Genomic DNA, 25,728 nt, shown 5'->3' on the forward strand with positions numbered 1-25,728 from the left:
GACAGGCCGGGCGCTTTCCCCATCTGGCAAGGGCCCTCTCTGGTCTCACTGGGGCTGGGCTCCCCTCCTCCGCCCACCACCTGGCGATGGGCGGGAAGGCGGAGACGGGGAAAGGAGGCGCGCCCGCCTTATCAGGTCCTTTCCACAGCCACTGGCCGTGCCGGCGGGCTCATGGCACGAGATGCACGCCCCGGTGGCCGGCGGTCCCGCAGCCCCCGCCTCGGCCGGACGCCCTGCTCTCGCGCGCTGCCGCCGGGATGCTCCCTGCGGCGGGCAGGGCCCGGGTGGGACGCGGGGAGGGCCGCGGCCAGACCTCGCCGGGACCCGCAGGCACCTGGCAGCCTCGCCCCGCCGCCTCCGGGCGCTCGCCCCGCATGCGCGCAGCCCGGCCCGCCCGCCCCGCGGAGGCCACGCCTCCGGCCCCGAATGGGCGGGGGCCGCGGGGCGGGGCCGGGCCGGCCGAACCCCGGGAATCCGAGCCCGAGCCCCCGCCCCAGGCCAGCCCCCGCTGGATCTCCGGCCGGAGCCCGAGGCCGGCGCAGCCTCCGCCCAGGCGCCCGCGCGGGGCCCCGCATCCCGGCTCGCAGCGCGGCCCGCGGCGGCGGGGCAGGTAGGAGGCGCGGCGCGGAGGGAGGCGTGTGCGAGCGCGCGCGTTTGTGTGTTCCGAGCCGTGTGTGCGGGTGCGGCGCGCCGGTGCGCGCCCCGGGAGCTCCGATCTGTGTCGGGGGCTGTGCCTCCCGGCCGCTAGTAGGGGTGGGGAAGGAAACGAGCAGGCCTAGGGGGCGGGGGCCGCAAGGATCCGCCCGGCCCCGGGCTCGTCCCCACCCCCACTCCAGCGAGGGGTCTTTTCCACCTCGCCAAGCTAGTTCCGGAGTCGTTTTCCTAGTGCTAACGCGCTGGGCTGCGCTGGACATTCGGGGCTTGACTGTCCCTTCCCCGCCTCTTACAATTCCCCTTTACTGTGCCCCCTTAACCCGCGCCCAATCATCCCGCAACCCCTTCTAGGCCCCCTACCCCAAGACTTAGGGGAGCTGGCAGGGCCGAGCCCCCTGTCAGAGCCTGTTCCCCTGCCTAGCCCTGCTCCCCAGGTGAATGGGGGCCTTTCTCCTGGGCTGCAGGCGTGTGGGGGCGGGGGACCTGGGAGAGAAGGGATCTTCACCTTGTTGATCCTGCCCGCGTTCCCTCCCCCATCCCTCAGGTTAGGGGGTCGGGAGACCGGCCTAGGGGACCCGAGGTGAAGTAGGACAGAAGATCATTAACAGGTGCCAGGTTCTCTCCTGGCTTCATTCCACGTGTTGGGACTCAGCCCCAGACCCCACACGGAGGAGGAGAGTGGAGCACGGAGAGGTGATGTGAGCTGCCCTCTCAGGGCTGCTGAGCCAGAATTTGAGGTCGGGTCCACCTGGCTCTCAAGCCAGAGTCTCTTCCTGCACCAGCCTGGAGGGAGAGGAGTGCTAAGGGCAGCTAATCCCGAGAATCAGATTCTGGATTCTCGGCAGGGAGAGAGAGATCTGGGCAGGCCACTTGGAAGAGATGGGTTTAATGGTGAGGCTCAGCCAACCCTCTGAGTGTGAGGCCTCCTGGGGGAACCACTGTGTTCTGCCAGGATGGAGACCTCCCAGGTCCTTGGGCTGGTCCTTGCTCCTGTCCCCAGAGTCCTGGGGTGGGGGTGGGGGTGGAGTGGCTCTGCTGCCTTCCCCTGCTGAGAATCTGGGTGGGGTAGGTTGGGCCCAGCTGCTGCTGCTCTGGGTGGGGGGTACCCTAAGGAGCCTCTCTTCTGATAGACAGCAGGACTTATGGGTCAACAGATAAGCCCCCACCTAAGCTAGGACCAAGGACTGATCCTTGCCTGGGGGTTGGATCTCAAATCACCAAGCAGAAAAGGAAAGGCAGGGCATTGCAGGCCCAGGGCTCAGCATGGGTAAAGGCTTGGAGGTGTGAAAATGGGTGCTAGTCCAGTGGGTGGGGGATTAAGTGGGTCAGCTGTGTGTCTGAGAGGGTTGTCTCGGCTGCTCTTGAGGCCTGTGAGGAGGAGGCCACTGCTGGGAGAGGCCCTCCCCCCTGCTCTCTGCTCTTTCCTCTCCCCAGCTGCCCACCCAGGGCTAGGCTTGGGAGGGGGAGGGGCCTGCTAAGGGCTCCAGAGCAGGGGTGAGGTGGGTGGGAAGCACCAGGGCTGCACTGGGCCCCAGCACTGGGGAAGCGGGGGTGGGGTGCATCTCAGACGGGGCCAGCACTGGAGGTGGAGCAGGTCTGAGGGCAGTTGAGGAGGTGAGGGTGACAAGGTGGTTGTGAGATGCCTGTGGGCTTTGACATCCAGGACACTGCTCCAGGCCAGTGCTGTCTCTGGCTGCTTCTGCCCCTGCCTTCCCTGCAGGCTTTCAGGACAGCCCTGAAGCCCTGGTCCCCAAATAGGAGCCCCCTGCAGCCCCCAGCGGCACAGCAAGGCCTCTCTCCCCCACCTCGCCTCCCTGCCTGCCTGACCTTGAGGCAGGGAACTTCCCCTTTCTGTCTCAGTTTTCTGGAGTGTGGAATGGGTACAGATGCTGCCTAATCACAGGCATTGGGGAGGGGTGATTAAGTTAGATGGTGGCACTGAAAGCACTTTTCTAAGTACATGGTGTTTGGTAGCCATTATTATTCATAGTAATTAACGATCAGCATCACTTAGTTCCTTCCCTGGGGAAGGAGGGCTGACTTAGGGAGAAGAAGGGTGGAAGGGAATGGGTCCCTCTTGGCTTCAGGGGGCGAGGGGAACTGCTGACTCCCTCAGTCCCCTCATTGGAGTCTCTGTCCACCTGACCAAGTCCCCTGGGGAGAGGCGGGGGCTGGGCAGCCAAGAGCACCCCATAGTGTGCCTCGGAGGTGGTGGGGGAAGCCTGGCAGCGGGCCCTGGGCTCCCCAGCTGTGGCAGGCAGGGTCTGCAGCTGCGCTCCTCACCACACCCCCGGCCCCATCTCTGCCCCCTTCTGTTCGGGCATCGTGAGTGCCTTTGGAGCCCCTCCCAGCCACCCCTCAAGTCCCCCCAGAGACCTCCTCTGCCCCTTCATCTCTTAGCCTCCTTGCTCAGAACCTTGCCTTGCCTGCGTGGCCCCCCAGGCTTGGCCTTCCAGCCCCACCCCGACCTCTGCAGCCTCTTCTCTGAGTTGATGGGGACACCCTGGGACGGCCTCACTTCCTTTAGGTATTAGGCAGAGCTGTTGGCTTCTTTTTGGCCTCGGGCCTTGCCTTTCCCTGCTCACCAAAGGCCAAGTGGGCCAAGTCCCCATGGGGTTCAAGGCAGGATGTCTTAGGACGCCAGCCCTTAGGCTTGGGCATGGCAGTCATGGGATGGGTGTGTGCCGGCCTGTAATGCCCATTCTCATTGTTCTGACAGGGTTTCTAGGGCCCCTGGCTCTCCCAGGGCTAGGGGAGGGGTGTGGAGTGGCTGAGGCCAGGTGGCCTCCGAATCTGAAGATCCTCAATCATTTCTGCCACCGTGGGGCATGTGGTCAGCTGCGGGAGAAGGGGCTGGTGGCCAGAGCAGACCCGCCCATCCACTGGTGCTGACCTTCACTGTCGGGGTGTGCCCGGGTGGTGGTGGACAGAGGCTGAGAGCCTGTGGCCTGATATGCCTGCCTTGCCCAGCCAGCCCCTGCCCGGGGCCCCCACTGCTGTGTCACCTCTCCTGCCAGTCGGTCAGGTGGGGCCCAAGTGATTTGTTACTAGTAACAGTAACGGAGGCTCTGAAGTGTGAGTTCACTGGAACACTGTTGCACGCTGGAACGGTTCAAGGTGTACTAGCTTCATCCCCACTCCCTGGCTTCCCTGAGCAGGAGAGAGGGGCGAGCACTGTTACCCCCCTGCCCCCCACTGTTCTTCAAGAACAGTATTTGTTTCCTATCCCTGCTGTGACCTGGTGGCCAAAAGCAACACAAATTCATTCTCATACAGTTTTAGAGGTCAGAAGTGCAACATGAGTCTCATGGGGCCACAGTCCAGGCTGGGTCCTTCCGTAGGCTCTAGGGGACACTGTTCCTGGTCTCTCCCGGCTTCTGGCGGAGGCCGCACCCTGTGACTGCACCAGCCCGGCCTGCACCTCCCTTGCCTCGCGGCCTTTTCCTCCTCCGTAGTCAAGTCTCTCTCCTCTGCTTCCCTCTGATAAGGACACTTGCGATCACATTTAGGGCCCACCCGGATAATCCAGGATAATCTCCCCATCCCTCAAGATCCTTAATCATATCTGCCGAGTGCCTTGTGCCATGCAAGGTAACATGCATAGGTCCTAGGGGCTCCATCGTGGATATCTTGGGGGCCATTATTCAGCTTACCATAGGGACCAACTGCAGCGTCATTGCAGGCACCCAAGTGCCCACAGCTGGCCTCCCCAAGTCACAGCCCTGGTTACCCCATGAGGTCACTCTCCATGTCCATCTCCCCCCAGCCTGGGAGCCTTGCTGACGGGGCCCAGGGCTCTGCACCTCTGGCCCCAGGGCCCAGCCTGAGCCCATGGTAGCAGGGTATCAGGGATGTCTGGAAGAAGGGACTGTAGGGGCATGTCCCCATGGGCTGCCCTGGTGACTGGGCCCCGTCCTGCATTTGGCAGTGTGCTGGGCCCTTCAGGGCGGAGTGCAGCTCATTCCAGATACTCATTCCATAAACCCAGGCCCTGCAGGGTCATTTGCTTCTCACCATCACCCTACGAGGGGTGGGCCCCAGGGGTCCCTGTTGGCAGATGAGAACACCAAGCCTATTGAGGCCAAGTCCTGCCCAGAGCAGAGGTGTGCAGGGGTGAGGTGGGCAGGTGGGGCCAGTGGAGCATAAAAGACCCTCGTTTCACAGATGAGCAGTCTGAGGTGTGGAGAGGCTACTGCTTTGATGCTCCCTGGCCTCAGTCTCCCCGTCTGAGGATGGGCACGTGGGCAGGACATCTCTTGCCCCACCTGACACTCTGAGGCTCTGATTCGCCCTCTGCCCGGGCATGGGGAGGAGGCCTTGGCATTCGAGGCTGCCGTGGTCAGGAACAGGACACAGCTCAGAGCAGTGCCTGGGGCCTGCAAGTGCAGACGTGGGCTGCCATTCTAGCAGGTCAAGATGCCATCCTGCAGGCCCGGCCGTTCGGGGCTGCTTCTCTCGGGGCCATCTCTACAGCTTGGTCTTCCTCTCCTTCGCCAGGCTGCCCTCCATGGTGCAGCCCCATCTGGCTCCTCACTGCCCCCCGGGCCAGGCACAGAGCAGCTGAGCGTGAAGGTTGGGTGGGGCGGAGGGGACGCATACTGAGCTAGTGAGCAGGTGTCTTTGCCTGAGAGTGGTGGGCCAGGCAGAGCAGGACTTTGACCTGGGACAGATTCCTGCCTCTGCCCAGCACATCCTCTTCCCCCTCTGAGCCTCTGTCCCAAGCTGTGCCATGGGAACAGCACAGCTCTTTTCTGAGGGTATGCAAGAGCTTGAGCTGAGGAGTGACACACCTCAGTTTCCCAGCCTGACAAACGGGCACCATCTCACTGGCCTTCAAACCTTGAGTCTTGGGGGGCAGGTGGTATTAGGGGTACAGACTGCCCGTGCAGGAAGTGGGAAAAGAGGCTGTCCTAGTGACAAATGCGCCAGACGGGAATGAGCAAGTGGCGCCCCTCTCCTTGCTGTCAGTATGACAGCCTGTAGGCCAGAGAGGGCAGAGGCCTGCCTGGGACCACACAGTGTAGGGAGGCAGAGGTGGCTTAAGTGACTTGATCAAGTCTCATTTTGTCAGGTTGTCTTGCTGTGGGGGAGTGCGGGAGCACACATCCCCCGCCTCAGCCGGGTGAGAGAGAGGAGGCCCCTCTCGGGGGTGCCCGGCCTCACCTGCTGCTCTCACATCTCTGCAAGGCCTGGCGCTGGGCTGGGAGGCCCGAGGTCGGGGGCCACTGCCCTGCGTTGCCCAGGACTGAGGGGTTCCCGGGATGTGGGTCTTTCAGTGCTGAGACCGTGCTGAGCTGGTCACCTGAGGCTGAGCCTGCGCCAGCCCCCTGCCCAGGGAAGCCCCCATCTCCAGGAGGGTGGCCAGGCTCTCAGCTTCCTCCTGTCCCTGCCCAAGGCCCGCAGGAACCCATGAGCTGAAACAGCCCTTTTGGAGGTTCCTTTCCTGCGCACACTCCACTTACAGACTTCCCAGCTCCCCCTGCTCCCGCCGCCCTGGGGCCGGGCCCAGCCCCCGCTTGAGGAACAGCTGTGGGGTCAGGCCTATGACTCAGTCAGGGCAGCGCAGCGCCAGGCCCAGAGGCCAGCTCTTTCCTATACACACTGTGGGGACCTCAGAGCTCCAGGACCACTGTCCCCTGGGCCAGCTGGAGACCCCATGCCCTGCATGCACCTGGCCCTGCCCTCCAGGCCCTCTCATGTCTAGCAGGGAGCAACCTGGCAGGACTTGGGTGTTAGGAAGATCACCCTGCAGCTGGGTGGAGGACGGCTTGGACACGGACAGAAGCGATAAGGGCAGGGGAGGGGAGGAGGAAGACAGGATTTCCCAGCCCTGGTGCCAGCTTGCCTGGCGTTAGCTGGGGTGACTCACTGGGCTGGGCCGCCTTGGCCTTGGTTCCAGGACCCAGGAGCCCGGAACCCTGGGTGGCCCAGGAGCTGGAGCCTGTGCTGGGCCTGAGCCCACTGTCCTTCCACGTGCACGTTCTCCCTGTCCTGCCGTCCATTCCTTGGCACACTGGACGTGGAGAGCTGGAGCACACCCACAAGAGGACAGAGACACACGTTAAGCATCTTATTAGAACGGTGGCTGGCGGAGCAGGTAGAGGATGGCAGGGGTGTGGGATAGAAGGGAAGAAATACATTAACAAAAACAAAAGCACAGATAACCCGTCAGTCACCAGACTGACGCACTGCCCTTCCAGGCCCCTCCTCTGGCACCTGGCCTCCCCGCCCTGGCTCAGGCCATGGCACTCCCTGGCCTGGGTTACTGTGTCAGCTTCTGACCTTCAGTCTCAACCCTGGCTCCCCTGGACCCCAGTGTGAGCAGATGTCACTCAGCCTGGCATCCCCAGACCTGCACAGCTGGTCCTGCCAACTCTGTCAGGCTCTGCCCGCCCCTTGCTCTCCCCCTTTCCTTCCTCGTCCCTCCTGCACCCTGCCCTGCGCACTCCTCAGGCTCCATTTTGAAGAGCCACCACCATTCCCTCTACCCCATACCCACTCTAAAACCTGCCCTACTCCTGGGAGCGCTGACCTCAGAGTGTCTGGCCACGCAGGGCCAGCCCAGCAGGGGTGTCGGCAAAGGTGTGCAAGCTGGAGTGGGCTGCAGCCCCCAAACTCTGAAGGCGCCGCTGTCCAGCCCTTCCCTGTTCATATGGCAGAAGGGGGCGGAGGGGGCGCTGTCATGCCTTGAGTGTGGGGGGCAATGGGAGGTCAAGGAGGGGGGAGGGGGGCTTGGATGCCAGGGTGTGGCTGAGGTCATGTTGGCTCCTTCAGCCGACGCCTAGTGACACCCACTCTCCCAGGCCTGTGCCATGCCGCGGGCATCACCGTGGGGTGTGGGAAATGGGCTCAGAGGAGGCCCGGCAGGCATTCCTCATCCCCCTCGCAGCCCCTCCACTGGCTGGCTGCCAGGTAGAGCTGAGCCCCCTTCCAACACAGCCCTGGGACCCGGCTCCTCTCCCCGCACCGCAGCCTGCCCGCTCGCAAGTGCCCTGGCCTGCCTTCTGGCGTTTCTGCTCCAGTCTGGTCCTTTTCTGTCCATTCTCCATGTGGCAGCCAGATGGAGCTCCCTGAGACAGCCGTGACCGAGTCCCATCCCAGCTCAGCGCCCTTCCACAGCTCCCTGGCACCTGAGGATGAAGCCAGCCCCCTGTGCCTGACGTCTCTGGATCCAGGCTGGGATCCTCTGTGGCCTCCTCCGCCATCCCTGCACCCCGCCCCTCCGAGTTGGCTCGTTTCCTTTCCTGAGTGCCCGGCCCACCCTCCTCAGGGCCAGGAATGTCTCCTAGCAGTGGTCTCAGGCTGGCGCCCCCTTCTCAGGTGCAGAGGAAACCTTGGAGCTTCAGGGCACCACCCACCTGTGGGACCTTCTCGTGGACCTGAGCACTCCAAGCGTCAAATCCACAAGTGTCCTGAGAGAGAGATGAGGAGACAGGATCAGAGAGGTAGAGACTTGCAGGAGGTCACACAGCCTGTGTGTGGCAAGGCCAGGCCAGGGCTAGCGCTCTGACCCAGCCTGGGGCACCTTCCTGCTCTGCCTCCCCCGCTCCCCAGCTCATCCCGCTAGGTGCCTGGGGTCCAGCTGGACAGGGCCAGGGCTGTGAAGGGCCCAGATCTGGGGGGACCTGGGCCACCAAGTCCAGCCAGCCCTTCTTTCCAGGGCCACTGTGCTGGCTTCTTTTGTTTAACTGCTTATTGGTAAGTGATCTGCAGAAAGGTGCATAAGTCATAGGTGTACGGCTCAGTGGATTTCCAGCATGACCACACCTGTGTACCACACCCGCATCAGGAAATGGAGCCCAGAACCACCCCCCATGCACCTGCCAGTCACAACCCCCAAGGTAGCCACTGTCCTGCTTTCTATTCACTGTAGATAACTTATGCTTGCTTTTCTTTTTTTAATTAATTTTTAATTTATAAAAATGTATGTATTGGCCGGGCGAGGTGGCTCAGGCCTGTAATCCTAGCACTCTGGGAGGCCGAGGCAGGCGGATTGCTCGAGGTCAGGAGTTTGAAACCAGCCTGAGCAAAAGTGAGACCCCGTCTCTACTATAAATAGAAATAAATTAATTGGTCAACTAATATACAGAAAAAATTAGCCAGGCATGGTGATGCATGCTTGTAGTCCCAGCTACTCAAGAGGCTGAGGCAGGAGAATCTATCAAAAATAGAAAAAATTAGCTGGGTGTAGTGATGCACACCCGTAGTCCTGGCTACCTACCGATAGTCCCAGCTACTCATGAGGCTGACGCAGGAGAATCACTTAAGTCTAGGAGTTTGAGGTTGCTGTGAGCTAGCCTGATGCCATGGCACTCATTCTAGCCTGGCCAACAAAGCGAGACTCTGTCATCATGCACAACACAATATTTTGAAATATGTATACATTGTGGATATTGATCTGATTAACACATGCATTACTTCACATGTGTATCATTTTTTGTGGTGAGAACACTCAAAATCTACTCTCAGCAATCTTCAAGAATATAAAACATTGTTATTAACTATAGTTACTATGTTATACAATAGATCTCTTGAACTTATTCTTCCTAAGTGAAATTTTGTATCTTTGACCAACATCTCCCCAAGGTCCTCTTCTGTACTTCTATCAATGAGATGACATCTGATTGTGGTTTTGATTTTTTTTTTTTTTTTTTTTTGAGACAGTCTCTGTCATCCTGGCTAGAGTGCAGGGGCGTCATTGTAGCTCACAGCAACCTCAAACTCCTGGACTTAACTGATTCTCCTGTGTCAGCCTCACGAGTAGCTGGGACTATCGGTAAGTAGCGAGGACTACAGGTGTGCATCACCACACCCAGCTAATTTTTTCTATTTTTAGTAGAGGTGGGGTCTCACTCTTGTAGAGGCTGGTCTTGAACTCCTGACCTCAAGCAATCCTTCCGCCTCAGCCTCCCAGAGTGCTAGGATTACAGGCGTGAGCCACCACACCCGGCCCTTGATTTTCATTTTCCTGATGATTAGAGATGTAGAACATGTTTTTCATATGCCTGTTGATTGTTTTTAATGTCTTATTCAGATCTTTCATCCATTTTTTAATTGGTTATTTGTTTTGTTGCTGTTGAGTTTGTTACATATTTTAGATATTAACCCCTTATCTGATACATGGTTTGCAAATAATTTCTCCCATTCTGTAGGTTGTCTCTTCACGTTGTTAATTGTTTCCTCTGCTGTGCAGAAGCTTTTTAGTTCGATGTAGTCCATTTGTCTATTTTTGCTTTTGTTGCCTTTGCTTTTGGGGTCATATCAAAAAAATCACTACCCAGATCAATGTCATAAAGCTTTTCCTCTGTGTTTTCTTCTAGTAGTTTGATAGTTTCAGGTGTTATGTTTAAGTCTTTAATCCACTTTGATTTGAATTTTGTATATGGTATGAGATAGAGTCTGATTTCATTCTTCTGCATGTGGATATCTAATTTTCCCAACATGCTTTATTGAAGAGATTTTCTTTTCCCCTGCGTGTGTTCTTGGCACCTTTGTCAAAAACAAATTGACTGTAAATGTGTGGATTTACTTCTGGGCTGTCTATTCTGTTCCACTGGTCTATGTGTCTGTTTTTATACCAGTAAAACTATAACTGTAGTATACTATATAGTATAGTTTTGGTTACTATAACTTTGTAGTATATTTTGAAGTCAGGTAGGGGGATACCTCCAGCTTTGTTCTTTTTTTATTCAAGATTGATTTTGGCTATGCAGGGTCTTTTGATGTTCCACATGAATTTTAGGATTTTAAAAAATTTCTTGAGAAGTGTCATTGGAAATTTGATAGGGAGTGCATTGAATCTGTAGATTGCTTTGGGTAGTATGGACATTTTAACAATATTACTTCTTCTGATCCATGTATGTGGGACATCTGTCCATTTGTGTCATCTTCAGTTTCTTTTGGCAATGTTTTATAGTTTTCAGTGTGTAGATCTTTCACTTCCTTGCTTAAATTTATTCCTAAATATTTTATTTTTTGGTAGCTATTGTAAAGGGATTGTTCTCTTGATGTTGTTTTCAAATAGTTTGTTGTTAGTGTATACTGTGCTACTGATTTCTGTGCATTACTTCTATACCTAATTTTTTGAGAATTTTTATCATGAAAAGTGCTCAGTTTTGTCATATGCTTTTTCTGCATCTAATGAGATGAGCATGTGGCTTTTGTTCTTCATTCTGTTAATGTGGTGTATCGCTTTTATTGATTTGCATATGTTGAACCATCCTTGTCTCCTCTTTGAGATACTTCCTTCTTGATCATGGTGGATGATCCTTTTAATGTGCTGTTTAAGTTTGTTTGGTAGTATTTTTGTTTTGTTTTAGGGACAGGGTCTTGCTATGTTGCCCATGCTGGCCTCAAACTCCTCCTTCCTCAGCCTCTTGAGTAGCTGGGACTATAGGCATCAGTCACTGTGCCTGGCTTATTTGCTGTGTTTTGTTAAAGATTTTTGCACCCATGTTCATTGGGGATATTGGCCTGTAATTTCCTTTTCTTGTGGTGTCCTTGTTTGGCTTTGGTAACAGGGTAATTCTGGCCCTGCTTTTCAATTTTGTAAATTGTGGAATCCTATAATATTGCTTCTCTTGCTTAATATGCTTGTGAGATCCATCCATAGGGTTGTGTGCAACCACAATTGGTTCATTTTCATTTCACTGTTCATTTCATTCTTCCATTATATAAATATATAATAACATTTACTCATTCTTTCATTGATGGTCATTAAGGTATTTATGGTTTCTAATTTTCAGCTGTAACAAATATTACTGTGATAAATATTCTTGCACATGTTTTTTTGGTAAATATGTGCATGCATTTCTGTTAGACACATTCTTTGGAGTGGAATTACTGGATAATAGAGTATGTGTTTAGCTTTAATAGATATAGTCAAATAGTTTTGCCAAGTGATTGTACCAGTTTACACTCCCATCACCAATGTATAAGAGCTCCACTTGGGATTTCTGTGTGTGTGAGGTTTTTCACTGTAGCCGTTCTAGTGGGGGTATAGTAGTATCTTGCTGTGGTTTTAATTTGCATTTCCTTGATAATTATTAATAGTGAAGCTGAGCACTTTTTCTTCTGGATATGGGCCATTTAGATATGCTATTTTTCTGTGTTATATTCTAATAGCATTATTGTTTTATCTTTCAGTTCAATTTGCAATCTATGTGGAATTAATTTGGGGTATGGTATGAGGTGGGGGTCAGGATGAATCTTTTTCCGTGTAGACAGCCAGTCTACAACCAGCACCATTTATTGAAAGGATGATCCTTTCCCCAACGCACTGAGACATCACCTTTGTTTTATGTCAGGTGTCCTTGTAATTGTGGCTTATTTCTGGACTTTCTATTCTGTCCCGCTGGTCTATTTGTCTGCCCTTGCACGCACACCACACCGTGTAATGACTAGAGCTTTATGATCGTCTTGTTAACGGGTAGTGTAAGTCCTCTAGCTTCTAGCTTGTTCTCTTCAAACGGCTCTGGCTATTCTTAGCCCTTTGTGTGCTGGCTCTGAGGCCCTCGTGCTGCCGGAGTTGGGCTCAGCTGTGTCCTCTGGTTCTTATCGTACTCCTGAGGCTGAGGCTGGCTCCACTACCCCACCTCTGAGAAGCTCAGAGAGGTAAGTGACTTGCCGCTGCCACACAGCTCTGGAGCCCAGTCTCAGCCCTGCCTCAGCAGTACGCTGCCCTCCACGGCTTGCTTGGTGTGATGCTAAGCATCCCCCCACCTCACCCCCATCACCTCTGGCAAATTAATATTTTTCTTTAATTCAGCTTCCAAGCTGGGCACAGTGTGCACACCTGTAGCCCCAGCTCCTCAGGAAGCTTAGGCGGGAGGATAGCTGGAGCCTAGGAGTTCAAGACCAGCCTGGGCCACATAACAAGACCTTATCTCTTAAAAAAAAAAAAATCAGCTTCCTTTCTCCCCATATTTCTTTTTGTTTGTTTGGACAACAAGAAGATCTTTATTTTTTATTTTTGTAATGACTTTTATAGATTTAGGATGTACATGTGCAGATTTGTTACATGGATATATTTCACAGTGGTGTCATCTGGGCTTTTTGTATAACCCTCACCCAATTAGTGTACTTAGTACTCATTAGGTAGTTTCTGATCCCACACCACCCTCTCTCCCTCAGCCCTCCTGCCCTCCTGAGTCTCCAGTGCGTTCCATCCTCTATGTCATGTGTTCTCACTTATAAGTCAGAACATGGCGTTTTTGAACTTTCTGAGTTTTTTCACCTAAAATAGTGGTCTCCAATTCCATCCAAGTTGCTGCAAAAGATATGATTTCATTCTTTTTATGGCTGAGTAGTATTCCATGGTGTGTGTGTGTGTGTGTGTGTGTGTGTGTGTGTGTGTATCACATTTCTTTATCCAGTCATCAGTCGATGGGCACTTAGCTTGATTCCATATCTTTGCTATTGTGAATTGTGCTGCAGTAAACATACGGGTGCAGGTGTCTTTTTGATATAATGATTTCTTTTCCTTTAGATAGATACCCAGTAGTGGGATTGCTGGATCAAAAGATAGTCCTATTTTTAGTTCTTTGAGAAGTCTCCATACTGTTTTCCATAGAGGTTGTGCTCATTTACATTCCCACCAACAGTATATAAGAGTTCCCTCTTCTCCACATCCTTGCCCCAACATCTGTTATTTTTTGACTTTTTAATAATGGCCATTCTTACTAGTGTAAAATGATATCTCATTGTGGTTTTAATTTACATTTCTCTGATGGTTAGTGCTATTAAGCATTTTTTCATGTGTGTTGGCCATTTGTATGTCATCTTTTGAAAGATGTCTGTTCATGTTGTTTGCCCACTTTTTAATGGGGTTATTTGGTTTTTTTCTTCCTGAGTTGTTTGAGTTCCTTGTAGACTCTAGATATTAGTCCTTTGTTAGATGCATAGTTTGTGAATATTTTCTCCCATTCTGTGGGTTGTCTGTTTACTCTGTTTAATATTTCTTTTGCTGTGCAGAAAGCTTTTAGTTTAATTAAGTCCCATTTGTCTGTTTTTTATTTTATTTTATTTTATTATTATTTATTTATTTATTTTGTTTGTTTTTTAGAGACGGGGTCTCACTCTTACTTAGGCTGATCTCGAACTCCTGAATTCAAGCAATCCTCCTGTCTCAGCCTCCCAGAGTGCTAGGATTACAGGTATGACCTACCACGCCCAGCCTCCATTTGTCTGTCTTTGTTTTTGTTACATTTGCTCTTGGGGTCTTAGTCATAAATTCTTTGCCTTGGCCAATGTCTAAAAGAGTTTTCCCTAGATTTTCTTCTAGAGTTTTTATAATTGCAGGTCTTAGATTTAAATCTTTAATCCATCTTGAGTTAATTTTTATATATGATGAGAAGTAGGGAAACAGTTTTATTCTTATGCATGAGACTATCCAATTTTTCCAGTACCATTTGTTAAATAGAAGATCATTTCCCCAGTGTATGCTTTCCTCTGCTTTGTTAAAGATCAGTTGGTTGTAGGTATATGGCTTTATTTCTGCATTCTATATTCTGTTCCATTGATCTATGTGTCTGTTTTTATGCCAGTTCCATGCTGTTTTGGTTACTATAGTCCTGAAGTATAATTTGAAGTCGGGTAATGTGATACCTCCATCTTTGTTTTTTTTGCTTAGGATCACTTTGGCTATTTAGGCTCTCTAATGAATTTTAGGATTGTTTTTCTAATTGAGTAAACAGCAACATTGGTATTTTGATAGAAACTACATTGAATCTGTAGATTGCTGTGGGCAGTATGGACATTTTAACAATATTGATTCTTCCAGCTCATGAGCAGGGATGTCTTTCCATTTGTTTGCATCACCGATGATTTCTTTTGTCAGTGTTTTGTAATTTTCCTTGCAGAGCTCTTTCACCTTCTTGGTTAAATATATTCCTAGGTATTCTTTTCCTTTGTAGCTCTTTTAAGTGGGATTGAGTTCTTGATTTGGTTCTCAGCTTAGTCATTATTGGTGTACAGAAATGCTACTGGTATTTGTGTGTTGATTTTATTTCCTGAGATTTTACTTATTTTATCAAATCTAAGAGTCTTTTGGAGGAATTAGGGTCCTCCTAATATTTCTTAAACAAAACTGTATATCTACTATAAATTGAGAGTCAGTATTATTCTCCGTAAATTCAAAGTATCTGGAAGAATCTTTTTTTTTTTTGGAGACAGAGTCTCGCTTTGTTGCCCAGGCTAGAGTGAGTGCCGTGGCATCAGCCTAGCTCACAGCAACTTCAAACTCCTGGGCTCAAGCAATCCTACTGCCTCAGCCTCCTGAGTAGCTGGGACTACAGGCATGCACCACCATGCCTGGCTAATTTTTTCTATATATGTTAGTTGGCCAATTAATTTCTTTGTATTTATAGTAGAGACGGGGTCTCACTCTTGCTAAGCCTGGTTTCGAACTCCTGACCTTGAGCAATCCGCCTGCCTGGGCCTCCCAGAGTGCTAGGATTACAGGCGTGAGCCACTGCACCTGGCCAGAATCTTTAAAATAAAGTAAGAACAACACCAAATTCATTCAGTTCCAGCCAGACGCTGCTGCCTGTGGAAGGCTCTCGGCCTGAGGCCTGCTTCTCCTCAGTTAGGCAGGAGATGGGCAAGGCCCGCGACGGGTTAAAGACACTTTGGCCTAAACGGAGTTTTCCTTGGGAGAGAATGGAAGAGAATACCGTTCCAACTGGCTTCTTTATTGTCACACCAGGGTGCCCCTCAAATGATCAGTTTAACCCAGGCCCTGCCTCAGGAAGTCCTGGTGGGATGTGGAGTCTGGGGGCCATGTAACAGGCTACAGACTTCAGACAATTTCCTTGATGTTTCCACCTGCAAAAGGGCTTTCGTGGCTGTCATGTCTAGAGAAGGCTCACTAGTGTCAGCTGGTATAGCATGGCCTGCTGGAAGATGAGCCCTTACTCTACCCTCTGCACAGCCAGGCTGTCCCTGCCACCTCTAGCAGGTCAACAGAACAGGCCAGGCCACTGTGGAAGGGGTGCACCATTTCCATGGTAAGGGCAGACTAAACTTCCCTAAGGCAGGCCCAGGAGCAGAGGCTCCTTTCTTTCTGTCCTCTGTTACCTCCTAGGGCTCAGGGGAGGCCTGCTGGTTGATTGACAGCAGGTCCAAGGAGCTCCCAACTTGCCTAAGGACTCACAGTGGCTACAGGGTGCAGCTGAGACCCAAACTCAGGTCTACCTGGCCTGCCAGAGGGCTGGGTTCCTGGAGCTCCCTGCGAGCACCCCAGGGCTCTCAGGCTCTCATTCTGATCCACCTCAGAGCCACCGCTCTTGGCCCACTGGGGCCTCACTGTGCCAGGCTGGGTCTGAATCACCAGGCCATTGCCTTTGCCCAAAATGGCCTTTCTCTCCTGCTTCTGTGGCCAGGCCATTGTGAAGGCTTCCCTGCCCTCCTCTTGCTGGGACCTCTGAAGTGACACATATTCCTTCCATCCTGCCTCGTGTCTGTCTGTCGGTCAGGGAGGTGATGCAGCCTGTCCAGGGTCTCACAGCTCCAGGGACAGTGGGGACAAAAGCGAGTCTCGGTCAGGAGCTGGAGAAGGGCTGGGCCGCAGCGGAGAGTGCCAGGGCTGCAGCCGCCAGGACAGTGGGGTGTGGGCGTGGCTGGCTCCCATCAGGAGGGGGACAGAGAGCCAGGCCTATGTGCTGGTGGCTGGGATGTGGAAAGCTGATTCCCCTTGGAGCCCCTGCCATTCTTTGGCTTGTTTTTCCCATCCTGGAAGGAATTCCTTCCACCCTTAGCTTTGTTGGTTTGTTTAAGAGTTAGTGAATTCCCTGTCCCTCACGTTGGACCCTGGGGTTACAGAGAGGTGCTGGGGAGGGTCCTGCTGGGGTACAAGGTCACAGGCGCTGTCCCGGGGGCTCCAGGACGGCAGAGGCAGAGGGTGGATTGTGGAGGAACAGTGTGTGCAAAGGCCCCGAGTAATTAGCTCCGGGAGCAGCAGGGAGCGCTGAGCCCTGGACCTGTGGCCCAGGGTGGAGAATGGTGGGGCTGAGATTGGCAGTGAAAGGGAAGCGGGCAGGCTGTCAGGGCAGCTGGGAGGCTTGGCCTGTCCTGAACCCTTCAGGGCGTCACGGGGCCCAAACAGTGTAAAAGTGCTCAGGAGATGGGAAGTGCTGCGGCTGGAAGCTCAGGCCCAGAAAGGAGAGGCCTGAACCTTAGAAGCAACTTTCCTGCCTCCTGGTTTATCTGTGGCCTTCCATGAGTATGCCTGGAGCTACCGGGGAGGGCTGTGACCCCCGTGCGGGTGTTGGCCCAGTGGGTGCCATGGCGGGTGACTTTGTGGCAGATGGAGGGTGCTGGGGGGCAGGCTGTACAAGGGCCAGGGACCAGACAAGCCTGGCATAAGTAGGCCAGGGTCAGCCTGGCGGACAGGGATGAGGCTGGAGGGGTAGCTCAACGATGTCAGACCCTCAGCTAGCAGGGCCTGGCCCCTGTGCTCCTGGGCCCTGCATAGCTGAACTTTCCCCTCTCAGCCCCCACCTCCCTCTGTCCTCCCCGGAGCAGACCCTCCCTGCAGTGTGGGCCTCTGCCTTTCCCGGAGAACAGCCAGACCCTGTTTCTCCACCAGCCTGGCTGTGTGACCTCAGCCAGCTCGCCCACCCCCTCTGGGCCGGCCCTCTGGGCTCTGAAACACTGGAATTGCAAGAGCAGATTTCCGGCTCCTGCTTTCTACTTCTCTGATCTAATTCTTGCAGCTTAAATTGCTTCCTGAGCTGACCCTGCTGGAAACATGTGGTGCTAATGGTGCTTGTTGGGGACTGTGCCAAAGCACAGGAGTTAGCTCTGCAGCCTCCTCTCCTCTCTTTCCCTCAGGCCCCCAAGGCTGGGGGGGCAGGGCTGTTGGCCTCCTTGGGCAGAAGAGCAGCTAGAGAAATTAAGTGGCTGGCCTAAGGTCACACAGCAGCGAGCCCGTGGGCCCAGTGTGGATGTGGGGACAGAAGGTGGAGTGGCTTCAGGTGCAGAGCAGGTGACAAACTAGCCCTCAGCCCTTGAGCTCCCCTCCTTCCCTTTCTGTCGCTCCCCCCCTCCTCTCCTCTCCCTGCAGCCCCAGCTTAGCCAGGGCATGTGGGAGAGCCTGGCCTGCCCAGCACTCAGCCCTTTCTCCTGAAACGCAGGCTCACGAGACCATGGCAGAGGACCTGGGCCCGAGTCCAGACTCCGAGTTTTCATGGGAACTTGGGCAGGTCACCTCACCTCACGGGCCACAGGTCTCTCTTCTACAAAATGGCAGACGTGCACCCACCCAGCACTGTTTGCATAACAGACAGGAACCTCCTGTCAAGCGGTTTGCACCTGGCAAGGAAATGGAATCTCTTGAGCAAGAGGTGTCCTGGCCCCTTCTCTCCTCTCTGTCCCTGAGGCCTGCTCAGCAGCCTCCTCAGCCTTTATTCATTACAATGGCGTCTTGCAGGCGTTGAAGCAGCATTGTTCCCATCACAGAGATGCAAAAACGGGGGCTCAGAGAGGGTGAGTGACCTGTTCAAGCTCACCCCGCAGGTGAGTGGCGCAGCTGGGGTTGGCAACCAAATCAGTCTTGCTCTCAAATGTCACCCCAGAAGCCAGTCTACCTTGCCTCAGTTTCCCTCGGGGTGGGGCTGGGAAATTCTGGCCTGTACCCTGACAGATTGTAGTGCTGCCCTGGGCAGGCCCCAGGATGAGCAGATCCGGAGGGTGTCTCGGAGCTCCCTGCGGGCAGGATGGAGCCTGAGATGGGTGGCACAGACAGGGCAGTCATGCCGGTGCTTGGCCGTCCAGGCTCGCGCCTGTGCACCCCGCTGATGGCTGCTCCCCACCCTGCACCCCTCCCCTCCCCGAGGCCTTCCCTCACCATGTTGGTCCAGTCTGTGTCCCTTGCCCTTGGTCACCAGGGAGGGCAAAGGCACCGTGAGCCTGCTCCTACGGAACTGGAGACGTGTTCCCGAGGTGCAGACGGGAGGGCAGCCTGCTGGAACGGGGTCTCGAGGGAATAGATGACTGATGTCAGGGGTGTGCCTGGGACAAGGTCCCTCCCACACTGGGCAAAAATGTGCTGCACTCTAGAGGCGTGGAGAGAAACCCGGAGATGCACGCTGCTGTTTTGCTGTGGGTGTGACATCAGCCACAGGGCCACTGGGTTGGCCACTTGTCTGATTCAATCCGGGAGGTCTGGGGAAGGCTGATCAAACACAGGGAAGGAGGGCAGTGGGTGTGGCCCGGCCAGCCTGAGTTCCGCGTGCTGTTGGCCTGTGGGCCTGTATCACCTCTGAACATCAGGAGCGAGAGGATCCAAGCTGTGGCGTCCAGCCAGTGGGTGCCTACCCCTGTTCTACTTCGTACCAGCTGTGTGACCTCGGGCAGGCCTCCACCCCTCTCTGAGCCTTCTTCCCTTGCCTGTATGACGGGGATGATGCTACCTGCTTCACAGGGCTGCTGGGAGGGGACACAGGGGACCCGTGCACAGCAGGGACCCCGGCACTCAGAGGTGACGGTCTTCTTCCCCTCCCGTCCAGGTGTTCCCGGCTCCCCTCCCGGGGACAGCGGCCACCATGTTCTCGTGCGTGAAGCCCTATGAGGACCAGAACTACTCGGCCCTGAAGCGAGCCTGTTTGCGCAGGAAGGTGCTCTTTGAGGACCCCCACTTCCCCGCCACCGACGACTCGCTCTACTACAAGGGCTCCCCGGGGCCCACCGTCAGGTGGAAGCGGCCCAAGGTCAGTGTCTGTCTTGGCTGGAGCCGGGACAAGCAGGCCCAGACCCACCCTCGCGCTGGTCTGCAGGGCCCTGGGGCGTGGGGGCTGGTGGGGAGCCATCCTGGGCCCCAGGCTGCCGAGAAGGTGGAGGGGCCGGTGCTGTGGATTGTTCTGGATCGAGCGTGGACACGGGCCCTAACCCCTCGGCCGCCGCTGCCCACCAGGCCCTCACCTTTCTCCGGACCCTGCCACCCCTGTGCCCCAGCTTGTTTTAGGAATTTACTTTCCTGGTTATTATCGTAATGATTTTGAAACAGTCATTTGTTGTATAATGGAAAGTATTTACGATGATTAGTCAATAATAATAATAGTAGTAAAAAAATAATAGTGCCTCATCACAGGGTTGCTGTGAGGATTAAAAGAGGTGATGGGTGAGGAAGTCTGCACGGGGCCTGGGCCCCATGTGGGGAGCCACGGCCACAAGTATCGGTCACGATGAGCTCTGTAGTGTCTCTCTGGCCGCTCCTGACCCGGCCTTGCTCCCTGAGGCTAGAGTGTGTGAAACGGAAATGTTCGGCCCTATGGTGTGATTTCATCCGCCTGCACCCTGGTTCCTCTCCTGGGCGATGATCTCAAGTCCCTTCCAACTCGAAAATCCTATGAATTTGTTTGAGCTGGGACTCTAGGAAGGTAGAGAAACTGAGGCTCAGAGGGGAAGCTACGTGTCCCGATGGCCCAGGGAGGCACTAGCAGGGGTAGACTAGACCCAGGGTCCTGCCTCCTGGCCCCACCTCCCTGACTCCAGATAAAGGGTCCTTGGTGCCTGTGAGCTCAGCCCCGAGAGCTGCAGTAGAGTCTGGGCCCTACACTGGCCGTCCGGGCCGTCCGGGCCGCCCGGGCGCCTCCTGGCCTGGCCACAGAGCCCTGCCTCTTGGGCACCCTCCCACGCCTTCCTCCCTCTCCTTTGTCCAGTGGGTGGGGGAGGAGGCTGGCCTCAAAGGGCCTTTGTGAGGCCTTAAGTGCGGGGAGGAGGGGTGGACACTCAAGCTCTCTGGCCTCCTCTTGCTGTACCTTTTGCTGTCCCCACACTGACCCTGTCCTGCCCTCTGGCATCACCTGGACATTTTAGGTCTGTGGCTCTAGAAGGAGGAGGTTGGTAAGGCCCGGCTGGGGCAGGCTGGGCTTGTTGCGGTGAGAGGAGGAAATGGCAGGCTGGCTGGCTCAGATTGCCCTGCTATGTGACCTGCTGGAGTCACCTGCCCTCTCGGTGTCCTGCCACACCACCTTCACTGCCTGCCTCGCTGCTGCCCTGCCCTTTCCAGACCGCAGAGCCACCCTGCCCTGCCCGTGGAGGCGGGAGACAGACAGCGGGTGGTGGCTGGCGTTGAGATGGCTGTCCGAGTGGGGCCCAAGGGCAGAATTAGGGGGGCAGCGCTCGGTGGGGGCAGTTCAAGGCCAGGCACCGGCCGAACTGCGGTGGCTGAGGAGGTGAGACTGCAGGGAAACCACCGTGTGTAGGCAGTGCCTGCTGGATCCCAGGAGCAGGAAGTCAAGCCTGGGTCTGTGGCCCAGCCCAGTATGGTGATCATTAACTCCCAGCTGCCTGCCAGGCCAGGAAGGTGAAACTTTGGCCTGAGGCAGCCGTGTTTCCTTGGAGTTTCACTTCCTGGGTCCTGGCACCTCACTGTTTACAAATAGAGCAGGAAGCCAGCTTTTTCTGCAGCCCAGGCGAAGCCTCTGCACTGCCCTCCCCTCCAGCGCCTTCTCTCTGAGTTGGGCCTTGTCGCTTGCTCTCCTACTTGGACCTCAGTTTCCTCATCTGTCATTGGGGAGAGTAATTTTTTTTCTTTAAGACAGACTCTTGCTCTGTTGCACAGGCTTTAGAGTGCAGTGGTGTCATCATAGCTCACTGCAACCTCAAACTCCTGGGCTCAAGCAATCCTCCTGCCTCAGCCTCCCGAGTAGCTGGGACTACAGGCATGAATCACAATGCCCGGCTAATATTTTTATTTTTTATAGAGATGGGGTTTCACTGTGTTGCCCAGGCTGGTCTCAAACTCCTGGCCTCAAGCAACCCTCCTGCCTTGGCCTCCCAGGGGAGCGTAATTCTTGCTGATCATGGTTTCTCTTGCCCACCTTCTCCTTGCCAACCCCATGTTGGGGACCCAGAGCTGCCCTGCGTGGGACGTCTCATCTCCTGTGGACTCTGCAGGTGGCACTCGGCCTTGTTCTCTTCAGTCCCCACCCAGGGCACCTGCCTTGGCCTGACGCCCCTGCCCCCACGGGCTCATTGTTTTTCGTTCTTGCCAGTACAGTAAGCTTCTGCCGCCTCCCACGGGGGCCTGGTCAGGGAGATAAGACCTTCCTCTTTGCTTGGGCCCAGGGATCCTTCACCCCGTGAGGGCATAGTGTCCGCCCATCCAGCACTCTGCCTCGCCTGTCCTTAGACATCAGCCTGGAGGCCCTCTGGTGGAATGCGGAGGGGACAAGTGGGGGACAAGTAGGGGTCCTATGAACACACGTCAATTCTGGAACCTCCCAGATTTCTCCCAAGGCAGCCTGGTGGGTCCCAGTGCCCCCCACCCCCCCGCTGCTCAGCTGCTCAGCGTTAGGCCTTTCCATGCGGCAAAGCAGGCAGTGTGCGGTGGGGGCTAGCAGCGGGGGCACACCCAGCCGTCTGGGCCTCTGCCCTGCCCAGGAATGGCCCCCTCCCGGGCATGTGCTCAGAGACTGAGTTCAGTGGGGTCAGGGAAGGCTTCCAGAGGCGGTGGCCTGGAAGGGTGGGGACTGCCCTGGGAGGAGATGGGGGCAGGGCTGGAAGGCCAGTCTGTGGCAGGGGCGGGCCCGCAGGCTCTAACTCCTGAGAACACTGTCCTTGCCTGTCCCAGGCTGAAGCCCTGCTTCCTTCTGGGCCTCAGTTTCCCCAGTTGCCTAGTTGATTCCTTCCGTGATCTTCAATTCCAGGAGGGAGGTGACTGGGTGATGGTGGATAGAAAGGAAGGGGGGTGCAGGGTGGAAGGAGCCTGTGCAGGTGCAGCCCAGGCTGTGCTCCCACCTGCTGCCCTCCTGCCTTCCTGTTTGTGCACCAGGACTGGAAACCTGAATTTCCTGTTGTGCCGGGAAGGGAGGGTTGGGCTGTGGCTCCTCTGGTGGAGCTGGTCTCACTCGTGGGAGGGCTGAGGAGGCCAGAGGTGACTGCAGGTGCAGAAGGCCATGCCCTGGAGGCATGTGGACCAGGAAGTGGTCAACTCCAGCCCTCAGGCGTGGCCCCCACTCAGTAAAATTCTGCCTGTCCCTTTGTCTTCCCTCCTCCCGGGGAACTGTCTGCGGCTCCAGTGGAAGCTGCCAAGCTTTGCTAACCATGGATGTGGGCAGAGCCGGGCGTGGACACTGCCTTGGAGCTCGCAGGCTGGTGGGGGAGACCCAAAGGCAAACTTAGTGTGGATGGGGATGGAAGGGTGCATAGGAGGCTGGGCGCTCAGAGGAGGGCCATGTCAGAAGCAGCTGTGTCTCGTGGCTGTGGCTAGACCCTGTCTTAGGGTGTTTGGAGTCCCTATCCCCGCCCTGAGCCTCCTGCCCAAGCCCTCTCCATGCCTGCTGTACTAGCCACCACCGCCTGCAGGCATCCTCCTCTGACCTCTCTCTGGCCCCCCTGCTGTCACAGTTCTGCTCACATGAAGGGTGTCAAAGTCTGGTTCCTTCTCAAGGGTCCTGCCTATGGGCAGGGACCTTCCCTAACCCAGTCTGTGGCCCATGTCCAGCCAATAGCAGAAGGGCAAACACTGGTTTTGAGAAGCCTGGCTTCTTGGTGCCAGGGGTCAGGGCCTGGGCTCCCCTGACTCCTTGGTCCCATTGCTAGGCTTAGGACAGGCGCAGGGAAACAGGTAAAGGAAGAGTGGCTTTGTCACCCATAAAACCTAGCCTACCTGGAGGCTCTGGAGCCAGACAGCCTTAGTTTGAATTTCAGTTCACCTCTTCCTGTGTGGCCCTGAGCAACTGACTTAACCTCTCTGTGCATTGCTTTCCTCATCTGTAAAAAGGGGCCACTAACAGTACCTGTCTCCCAGGGCTGTTTTGCTCAGTGCCTGTGACACAGCAGGTGCCCAGCCATTGTGAGCTGTTTCTGAGGTTGTTCCTTTAGAGGTGCCCCAAGGTGGCCTCTGAATTCTAGGGCAGACCCCAGGTGCCACCAACCTCAGGCGGTTTCTCTAGGTTAGAGCTGGTAACCCTGAGGGGTTCTGGCAGTGGGGACACACCTGGCCACCTCCTCCTCCACCTGCTCCCTCCCAGGCTGCCCGGCCACCCCCAGGTCCCCACTTTGCCACAGCATGCCAGGGGAGTGGAATCCAGGAATCCCTGGGCTCGTTCCTCCCAAGGGCCGGAGCAGTGTCCGGGCTAGGGACCTGTCCTGGGGCGTCGGGGCCAGGCTGGGATGGCTGGATCTGCCCCACGGGTCTGCCCCGCCTGCTGCTCAGGGGGGAGGAGCCCTGGGCGGGAGCCCGGCAGACCTGGGTTCTGTCCCATTCACTTGTTTGCCTAGTGACCTTGGATGTCACTGCCCTCCTGGGCTCAGCCTCCTCCTCTGCGGAATGGGGCAGTCACGTCTCTGTCACAGGGCACTGGCTGGGAGGATTTGAAGTGGAGGGACACCTTGGAGTCACCTTCCCCTGCAGACCCTGGTGACACCAGGCAGTGGCTGTCTTTCTTCCCATGGCAGGATGTGGCTGGGGTCTTCCAGATACCAACCCCCCCCCAACTTCCTGCCTGCCCTCGGGGCCTCAGAGAGGCAGCAGCTAAAGTAGCTCGGTCTGGTGGGAGGGCTGGGCTGGGTGTGGGCAGGGCTGGGAGATAAGATGGGGGGCAAGACCCTTCTTCCCGGCTGTGGCTCCTAACGGTGCCCGGGGACAGGATGAGAGCAGGCACCCTGCAATGCCACCTGGAAGAGGCCACTCCTGCCCTCAGGGGGTTCTGGCCCGTTTTCTGGGCACCTCAGGGGGACTGAGAGCCCTTTGTCCCATTTCCCTTGCCACCTGTGGGGTCCCTACACAGCCCTGCAGGGATGACTGTTCATCTCCTTTGCACAGGGGAGGGATACAGAAGTCCAAAGTTTGCACAGCCGGTGGACAGGAAGCAGGAATTCAGGTTCCGTCTTCCTGCCTCTGCCGCCCCCTGCTGGCTGCCCGCGCGGGGACCTCTGAGCTCTTGTGCTTGAACTAGCTCGGGAACACCTGCTGAAGCGGAGGCGGGCAGAGGGCTGCTGCCCTCCTGCTCGTGCTGTGTGGCTGGGGCATGGCACTCAGCTTCTCTGGGCCTCAGTTTCCTCATCTGTAAAATGGGCATCTTGCCCACCTCTCAGCTTGGTGGAGTGAAGATGCTGATGGGAGAGGAGAGGGGCCTGCTGGACGCCGGTGGCACGTGTGTGCCACAAGCTGAGTCCTGGACTGGGCAGGGGAAGCCACCAGCCTGGCCGTTGGGCCCACATCAGGCACAGGCAGGGACTTGGGGACTCTGGAGGTATCTGCATGGCTCTGGTCCCCTGGCCAGGGCTGGGGGCCGTGCCAGGCACTCTTCGCTGCCCCTGCAGAGATCTAACCCGGCCAGGCTCAGCCCGAGGGTGGGATGTTAACAGCTGCGGGAACACGGGGTGAGCCAGCCCTTCCCAGTCGTGTCTCTTGGTGCTGGAGCCACCCATATAGGTCTGGCCCAGACACACATCCCGGCACCTGACAATCTAAACAGACTTTCATTCTCTTTGGGTCAGGCCCTGGGCTTGGCGCTTTGCATATGCTGATTCTTCACCAAGTAGGAATTACTGTTCCCACTTTATGGATGAGAAAGCTGAGACTCAGGCCAACTGCAGAGTGAGGAGCAGGAATTCAGTCTCCAGTCTGAAGCCAAAGGCCCTGTTTTTCCCACTGGCAGCACTGCCTCGGGAAGGGGTGTGGTGCTTTCAAGGAAAAACCCCAAAGCACGAAGAGGTGGAAGCCCAGGCCTGAGCCTCGGCGGGTCGGGTGCAGAGGGCAGTGGTCTTGGGGCCTCCCCCCACCCCGGGCTGGCTCTCTCCCAGCGGACAGAGCAAGGGGCTCCCGGAAATTAGGAAGGGCTGGGCCTGCCAGCTGCCAGTTGGGCATGACTCACTTTCCTGCCCGGGGCCGCCCCGGCCCAGTTCCCTGCAGCCGCCCCTCTGGCGGCACCCGCCAGTCTCCAGGGAAAACCAAAAAGGAGTTTCTGCCCCACTCGGGCATTGCTTGCTGTGTGCCTTTGACAAGTCACTGCCCCTCTCTGAACTTCGGTTCCTTGTCCACACGTCGGAATGACAGCCAGCCCCGTGCTCCTCCGAGGGTGTGAGGGTCTGCTGAGACCGCACTCAGGAAGTGCCACTCGCGGC

The 25,728-nt window shown here is 55.7% G+C and overlaps 1 protein-coding gene across 3 annotated transcripts in view; it reads left to right on the plus strand.

Moving 5' to 3' along the window:
* Positions 1-470: 470 nt before the first annotated feature.
* Positions 471-25,728, plus strand: part of CAPN5 (calpain 5) — a 53,784-nt gene continuing 28,526 nt past the window's right edge. Inside the window, exons 1-4 of one of the 3 annotated variants that reach the window (XM_076002327.1) lie at positions 492-610; positions 9,319-9,430; positions 13,718-13,808; positions 19,161-19,361. In XM_076002327.1, coding sequence (XP_075858442.1) covers positions 19,197-19,361 — 165 coding nt within the window. In that variant the 5' untranslated portion in view covers positions 492-610; positions 9,319-9,430; positions 13,718-13,808; positions 19,161-19,196. Of the gene's footprint in view, positions 611-9,318; positions 9,431-13,717; positions 13,809-19,160; positions 19,362-25,728 lie in introns of all 3 variants that reach the window. The other 2 variants (XM_076002328.1, XM_012745047.3) reach the window with 2 other exon arrangements.

The sequence above is a fragment of the Microcebus murinus genome, chromosome 4 (assembly GCF_040939455.1).
Source record: "Microcebus murinus isolate Inina chromosome 4, M.murinus_Inina_mat1.0, whole genome shotgun sequence".
Lineage (NCBI taxonomy): Eukaryota > Metazoa > Chordata > Mammalia > Primates > Cheirogaleidae > Microcebus > Microcebus murinus.